This window comes from Cynara cardunculus, unplaced genomic scaffold, assembly GCF_001531365.2.
Source record: "Cynara cardunculus var. scolymus isolate 2C unplaced genomic scaffold, CcrdV1 Un_Scaffold_1997, whole genome shotgun sequence".
Taxonomy (NCBI): domain Eukaryota; kingdom Viridiplantae; phylum Streptophyta; class Magnoliopsida; order Asterales; family Asteraceae; genus Cynara; species Cynara cardunculus.
This window is the reverse complement of record NW_020200940.1, coordinates 69,836-78,411: the sequence shown is the minus strand read 5'-3', so window position 1 is coordinate 78,411 and position 8,576 is coordinate 69,836. Positions and strand designations below refer to the sequence as shown.

The 8,576-nt window shown below is 40.9% G+C and overlaps 1 protein-coding gene and 1 pseudogene across 1 annotated transcript; one reads left to right on the top strand and one right to left on the bottom strand.

Annotated features, from left to right (window-relative positions):
* Nucleotides 1-6,709: 6,709 nt before the first annotated feature.
* Nucleotides 6,710-7,619, bottom strand: LOC112502822. The gene is given in 5 exon segments (XM_025106822.1): nt 6,710-6,821; nt 6,945-7,034; nt 7,036-7,246; nt 7,249-7,372; nt 7,439-7,619. Coding segments are annotated over 5 exon segments (684 nt in total). The 5' UTR covers nt 7,601-7,619; the 3' UTR covers nt 6,710-6,724.
* LOC112502821 overlaps nt 7,529-8,576 on the top strand; it is a 30,960-nt pseudogene continuing 29,912 nt past the window's right edge.

Below are 8,576 nucleotides of genomic sequence, written 5' to 3'. Positions count from 1 at the left end.
TATTGAGAAGGGGAAAACTTGGCCTATGGCCATTGGTATTGGTTAAAAGTGTTTTGAAACAGAATGTTATTATCATGAGGAATCAGAGGGGCTCTGGTTGTTCCTTGTAAAGAACCAGAGGGGCTCTGGTTGGTCCTCATCATTGGACCAGAGGATTTTAGTTATTGATTTGAAGGATGTGCAAGTTTTTACTAAATGTATTAAATGGATTAGAGGTGTTGTATTGTTTGTAAAGTGTTTTCACGTCAAAATCATATTTTAAATGTTTAAGAAAAGAATTTTATACTTAGAATCTGTTTATGAAAAACAGACCAGAGGAGCTCTGGTTGACTTACACGTTGAACCAGAGGGGCTCTGGTTGGGCTTGTCTTTTGAACCAGAAGCTCTGGTTAGTACAACCTGAGGCACTACAAACATGACCTTTTTATAAATTACTCGTTTTATGAAAAAGGTTATCTTATTGATTGAGAGTTTATCTAAAGATCATTTATATTAGTGAAGTTTTGGTTAGTTCAACCAGAGGCTCTGGTCGTGAAGAGCAACAGCTCTGGAAGAGAGACCAGAGGGCTCTGGTCCTAAATGCCGAATCATATTCTAAGTGTGGTGTGAAACCAGCAGCTCTGGTCGTGAAGAGCAGAAGCTCTGGAAGAGAGACCAAAGGGGCTCTGGTCCTGAATGTCGAAGTATTTTCCAAGTCTGGATAGTTAAACCAGAGGCTCTGGTCGAGGAACCAGAAGCTCTGGAAGAGAGACCAGAGGGGCTCTGGTCAAGAATGTTTAAAATATTTTCTAAGTGTTGTTTGAGACCAGAGGCCCGATGGACCAAAGCAGTATGTTTTCAGTTTTGCTTCATAAGATGTTTGATTTGAAATAAATGTTTTGGTGATCTTCACCCTGCATTACTTAGAAGGGAACCTCACTAGACATTCATGTCTAACCCTCATTTTTGGGTTTCCAAAATTATGTGTGCAGGTAATGATAAGGGAAAGAGTATTGTGTGAATTAGTTCCCTATATGCTTAGCTGTTTTTTGAAGCATAGATGATAGGATGCAAGAGCTTGTACTTTTGGAATTTTTGAGCTGTGTATTTTATATTATAGACTCTTGTATCGAGGACCTATGTGGGGAAAACATGTATTCTATATATGAAATATGTGTTATATGCAATGTGTAGATTTGGGGTGTTACAATGAAAAAGTAGAAACGATATGACTTATGATACCGGATCCAGGCAGAATGGGAATATACACTTCTGGATAACCAAAGAACTGAAAGAGATACTGGTGTAATATGGGGTCTCCCTCTCCATCCGGATCATAAAATATGGTATTAAAGTTTTGATCGGTTAATTACATGGTAATTGCCATTGCCAGTACCAAAAGTGATAATAAAATTGAGAATGTTGTTAATAGAACGGACCACACAAATAGGGGTGATCTATGCATAGTCATTCCAGGTCCACGCATGTTGGAGATAGTTGTTCTAAAATTGGTAGAACGTAAAATGGATGAAATACCAGATAGATGAGGACTAGAAATTGCTGAATCAACTGCTCCTCTAGAATGACTGGTAATACCACTTAAGGGCGGATTGACCATCCACCCAATGCCATTGCCCATTTCTACTAAGGTTGGGCTTAATAGGAGCAAGAGACTTGGTGGCAACAACCAGAATGAAATATTATTTAATCGTGGAAATGCCATGACAGGCGCACCTATAAGAATCGGAACAGACCAATTGCCAGATCCACCTATCATCGCCGGCATAACCATAAAAAATATCATTAAAAAAAGTGTGACCCGTTATTAAAATATTATAAAATTGATGATTCCCACCAAGAATTTGATCGCCGAGTCGTGCTAATTCCATATGAATCATTACTGAGAAGCATGTGCCCATCACTCCAGCAATGGCACCAAAGATGAAATATAGAGTCCCTGTATCCTTGTGGTTAATAGAGAACAGCCATCGGACTGGATTTGTCATAAAATTGAGATTCTTTCGTTTTTTTGCTCCGCTTTAGGCTATCTTTGTATACGTAGCTTAAAGACTTTTTTCTTTAGCAAGACCAACAATCTTACTTTTTTTAGGGTAGCTTGGTGGTTAACCAAGAAAAGTATGGGATTCTTACTTGCGCTTGGAATGCAAAAGCATTCTTTTCAATCTTGTACCTTAGTACACTTAACACCAACTTAATCTCGATTCTCTGAAGCAGCAAACTCTCAATTCAATTTAACTTCCTCCCTCATGGTCCCTTTTCAGTTCATTTTCGGAAATTCCCGTAACATCATCTTTTACGTCTAAGTCCAGGTATAAATTGAAATAAAAATAGGCTCTACTAGTAAGAAGATTTTCTTTTATCTCCTTTGCGATTACTTCAAGATTCTCACTTTCTTTTTTGTCGGGAGCACTCAAATTTTCCCGGACTCGATCAATAGCCCGGTGGATACGATGGGGCTCGTCTTCGAGGGGCCTTTTTTTCTCTTAATTCATGGAAGAGATCGCAAATCTCATCCTCTAAAAAGGTTTTCCTATCACCCTCCTTCCTCAAGTTGAACAAATCAGACTCCAGTGTACTCGAATCTTCATTGTACTCGGATCTTCCTGCTGCTGCCCTTCCCCATCCAATTCTTTAAAGAGGTCTTCTTGGGAAGGGGGAAGAAAGATTAGGAGCGATAGAATCCATATACATAAGGAGGGGAATCAAACAAAGGCCCCATAGTGGCAAACAGTTTGATTAGAACAAGTTTAAAAAATAACTAAAAACAAAGGGAAAGAGATGATTTCTAAACCAGGGCATGAGCTGAGATTCTTTCGTTTTCTTTCTTATCAGAGAGGGGCCCCTTGTTAAGCAGGGCTTCTTTTTGAAAAAGGGCGAGTGAGGGGTGGGGAAGGACTGGAAATCCCTAACTTTATTGATGAGGCATTTGGATCCCCTTTTTCTCTCGACAAAACAGAAAATATCATAGTACGTCGTCCTTCCCTGAAATGGAACTTTCATGCTGGCCTACTCATCCGCCACCCAAAAGAGTTAGCGTAAACTACTTGACTGAAGACCCCACTTTCTTGCCCATTTTCGAGCAAGCTGTTATACATAAAAGTTAATAAAGTAAACATGTCTTCATTCAGGTTCTCGTCAAGCAAGTGTCGAATGACCCTTGGAAAAGGGACGGAACGGGTAGGTGGGGTAATACCATACTCCCGATAAAGACTATCAAGGAGATTGCTCATTTACTCAATGAGATTGGTTTCTAGAGTCTCACATACTTGATCCCAGTAATTCTCTGGAGTGAAGTTTCCCAGTCGTATGGAAAGTGCCCAAGTCGAAACAATCCAAATAGTCGAGGGGATCATATACGTAGTAGCGAGTTCAAGTAGATATTGAAAGACAAGAGTTGGTTCCATTTGGTATTYTTTTTATAGATTCTGCTCCGCCTGCTTTTACTCACTTTTTTATGGTAAGCAGGACTTGAGAAGTCTTGTTTACGCCAGACTTATTTGGCGGTGTATATGGTTGGTTGTTGACCAACGGAAAGCATGGGAGTTGTTGGGAATTGAACCCAACTGAGTCACTTTAGAATCTAAAATCTCTCCGATAAAACAACGTTCGACTTGCATGTGTTAAACATATAGCTAGCATTCCTTCTGAGCTAGGATCAAACTCTTCTTTTGACTATGATTTGGCCCCGCAGTGGTAGAACCTGGTGAACCGGGCGTACTATTTTACTTTACTTGCTCTTTCTTCTCTTATTAAATCTCTAGTTAGATGAACAGATCACTCCTAAAAGCAATCGTTCTCTTATTATACGATACCCTCGCCATGGATGATACGATTCCAAGAGACAAAAGCTCGATTAGCTACTTAGGATGAACCACACGGAGGCGATCTCGAACATAATAAAAATATATATAATTTTAAAAAGACAGAAGAMCTTCCTAAGAGAGATGGAGAACTCACCCCGTCTTCTCTCCTAGAAATATTGTTTACACGAGCTTTAGTAAGCCTATCCTGCTAACATCTTATCGCCTGCCTGCCACTACGCTTGCTGCCAAGCCATCTCCGACTCCTTGAACGAGGGGATGAAAGAGCATGAACTAATCTCTAAACCGATGGACTTCTTTGAGAAATGAGATTGGTTAGCTGCTCACTCACAATATCGGCTCATTGACCAGAAGAGAAGGCATCAAAATCTTCGAACACCCAATGCCTGAGGTTTCCCAAAAACCGATTCCTCTAAAATCGAATATTTGCGTTTGATCCGACTTCGATTGGAGAAATCCTATGGAATTGGAACAGATGTTGTTCACCCATCACCGGTTGCTTATTGATCCCTCAGGTAGAGGGATCATGGGGGTAGGGCAAATGTCACTCTATCGATATAATGTATTTTGTGACTGCGATGAAGAGGAGGATGCTCCTTTACTTGATTGGAAATGACGGGTCGACAACTCCGAATCACAAGCTATTGACAACTAACTAAAGTACTCCAAATGAAGGGTGAAATATTTCGCCTTCCTTCAAGTATACACGCTTTCTCACTAAATTAAAATTAGGGAAGTTAAGGATTTAATACCCCACCCAGAAAGACATGTTTTCCATTCTTTAAATAAGGCATGTAAGCCTCTTTGCCCCTCCTGGTTCGGCAACAAAAACATTCTCAGCTCCCAAAGAAGATGAAGCTACCGAGATAGGAATTAGGAGTTGCTTTTTCGGCCGAGAGAGCTATTGAGAAAGCCAACAATTCTATCTGGATCTTTATTCCGAATATCTTAGATCGAACATCACAAGCCTTATCACCAGAATTCACAACTCACTCCCAACCGATGAGAGGCACCTCTGTCCAACCTCAATAGTATTGAATGCTCCTTCCATCCAAGCATGATAGTTGCATTTTAGGGTCAGAACTCAATCTCGAGATGGTGAATTAGACTCAGCCTATGCTGGCCTTATACATCCAGAAATATTCTTAAATAATAGGGCCACGGCCGTGACGTTGGGCAGAAAGCTGATGATTTCGATGAGGCCCTCCCCTTTAACCCGAATAGCCAGATTAATTACAGGTCATCCCCTACATCCAAATCCTTTGACGAACACCATAGAAGTTAGTTCTTCGGCTATCACATTGGTCGACTTGAACTTCCCTCTAATCCTAGAATCACTCCCTCTTCAAACCTCTAATGAGAAAGTCGTAGGTGAAAGCGGTTCACCCATACTCATTCAAAAATGGGGGAGCTTACTTATCCATTTTGAGATAGTTGCTACCTATATGTTCTGATTCATTTACAATAGAAAAACCACTATTTCCAAAGGAAGAAAGAAAAGAGGAAAGCTCTCTTTCTATTTCCTCTGTTGTTGGTCCCGGCGGATGTAATGTTAAGTCCAAATCGAGTTGGGCATTTGAGGAACCCTCCTCTCCTGCACATTCTGCGTGTTCGACCAACCACTCAGAGCAAAGGTCAAGAAAACAACTTAGAGTGGAAATGGTCCAAGTGATCCTAGGTACCCATGAATTTCTACGCTTATTGGAAATTCCATAAAGCGCGAACCAAGATCCGTGATACGAAAAGCAAAACCAAGACAAGTAATAACAGGAGATCATCGTGGATDTTTAAGTCTAAATCGAACACTAAATAATCAAAGAATTGAAAACACCACTTGAGAAGCTTTACTTCTAGCAAAGTTGCTAAAATAGTAAAAAGAAGAATGACTAAAAATGAAACCAAAAAGAAAGCCTTATATTATATATCTTTGTCATTCGCTCTGCTCACGGAGCGACATACCGAAAAAAAGATAGGATTTGAATCAATGACTTAAGCCCTTGCGTTGTTCCCCCCCTGATCACATTGTAGATAGCAATCAGAGTCAGTACGCTTTCTATTCTTTTTATATTATATATGAAAATAGATAAGAATGGAGGGTTGTCGAGGCTCGGAACTTCTCCGATAGGTTCCTTTCGATACTCTGCACACCAAAGCGATATCGAACATCCCTTAATGTCATTTTTCAATTGGTGATACTTCATTTAGCTACTTAATAAGGTAAGAAGACCCATAAAAAGATCAAATAACAGAAGACGGAAGGTCGATTAGGAAAGAAGCTTTTCAAATCAAAGAATTCATCGATTGCGAAGCCTTCTTTCAGATAAGTCGTTTAGAAAAAAACTCCTTAACTCATTAACTCAAGATCGGTAAAGCCTTACTCTATTCCTTGTCAAGAATAGCAGCGTTAGAGCTTCTACTACTATCGGCTATCTAACTCTCGGGAAATCGGGGGGTTTGTTGGAGAATCACTGTCATGGTGGTGCTATGAGATGGCGATTTATCGTATAGAAGAATGGATCCGTGGACCTCTTGATTGACTATAGATGCGAACCGATCGACCACTACCTAAGAGACGATAAGTACTTCTTCTATCGTTCAAGGGCAAAGGAATAACATGTAGCGGCTTGCCTAGATCTCGTATTTCGCATGTAGTCCATCGGTCAAACCAATGATTCTTCTCTCAAAGTAATAGAGAGATCCTTTTTCTTTTTCCGGTATGTAGCTCCGCGAGCAAGGAGCGCATCATCAGAGCAGGGCGAAAACGAACATAGGATCATGGCCCTTTTCTTCTTTCTTTTGCTGCTGATCTCACATCGAGAGCAGCTCCCTCGTGTTCAGGATGATCGGATGAGAGATCTTCCTCCGACTCCGAGAAATCGGTCAAGCGGGAGGCTACCCTCGACTTACCTCTCTCTATAAAAACCCCCTCCCCAGAGGAGAGCATAAGCTACAGGATGAGTATGTCCTGGATTACCAGATTCATTCTCGTCCAGATCCACCATGAAATTTTTTTCTAAATGAAAAAATATTCTAGGAGAAGGCTCGTAATGATCTTTGAGAAAATTGCAAGGTGCTGAAGTGGTAGGATAGGGGGGTCTGTAGGTTTTTGTGAAAGGGATGCTCTTATCATGTTATTGCTGAAAAGAAAAAGCGAATACTTCTATTTGATGTCGATTCACCCACACYTCCATTCCTTGTAGAGGAAGGCTAACTGCTTGCTGGCTGGGAGCTGTATGAGCGGTAATGTCCACGTACGGTTCCATGAGAAGGGCGGTGGAGAGAAATGGCCTTGTTGTACCTCACTCTCGTCTTCAATAGGGTCTGCTCTTTCTTTTGTGGGAGAGTATGCCAATATGATCTTAATGAGGTGYGGGGCTTTGCATCTGACATTCGTTGGGCTTCCCTCTTCGGGAGCCTGTGTCCCAGCGTTTTTGTGCAATAAAACCCTTCGGCCGAAGACTAGTGGTAGGTGGTCCCGCGGAGCTTTCGGAAAAGGGTAGCCTAGTGTGTAAGTACATCAATGAACTGCGGCAAACCCCCAGACGACCTATCTAATATTAGGCGGGAGATCCTCAGTAGTGATGACACTTTCATTTTTCAACGGTTGACACATGTACCGAATGCTCATACRGGAAAGTTGACTCCTGGGTCTAGAACCTGGGGGATTGCTCCGAGAATTCCTTTCCTTCTCTTCCACTCAAGGGGGTGCGGACGCACCTGCACAGATTACAAGTGACAGTTACAAGAATGGCGGGGAAGTTAACAGTACCCGACGACATTCAGGGATGGATGTAGACCCATCGGGCAGGGATAATCACTCCGGTCCTGGGATAGGTGGCGACCATTCTCAATAACCAAAAATACTGAGCTGAGGGGAAGCCCTATGACTCACTGAAATGATGGCAGGAAGGCCCTTGATCTATCAATATAGGGAGAAAAAACGGGCTTTGCTCCCCTTTACAATATAATATGAAGAATGAAATAAGGGTCGAAGTTTAGACTGCTCACAGTAGTTCTACCTATAGAAAGGATCATGAAAGAGGCGATCAAAATGATATTCAAATCAATTTACGATCTCAAGTTTCCAGACACATCACACTTTCGCTCTGGTCGAGGCTGCCACTCGACCCTAAGACGGATCAAAGAAGATTGGGGAACCTCTCACTGGTTTTTGGATTCGACATCAGGAAGTGTTTTCACACCATCGACCGACATCGACTCATCCCCATCTTTAAGGAAGAGATCGGCGACCCCAAGTTCTTTTACCCCATTCATAAAGTCTTTTTGTTGGGTTCAAGATTGTGCATTAAAGTTGTATTCAAGTTCTCCCTTTTTAGTTCTTTGTAATAGTTAGGCTTTATTGTTTTCCTTAGTATAAATAGTGATTAGTTTCCTAATTGTCATTAGTTCAGCAATTAATCAGATTAGAGCTGTAATTGTGATAAGAAATTCTCTCAAAGAAATCTACTCAAGATTTGGTGACAACTTCTCTCTAAATTCATCTTGTTCTTGATTCTTGAAGATTTGATTCTAATTTGTATGATTTGGGGATTACAATGTTATAACCAGGTTTTAGACAACCTGGGTTGAGGTAATTTATACATGTTTATTATGTGGATTACGTGAAATATGCATATCTAAGTAGAAATGCATGAACTATATATGTGAAATGTGAACATGATATTGTGCATGCATATATGTGAAAAGATGGCATGATATGTATGTAATTTATACATATATGCATGTGGTGTGAAG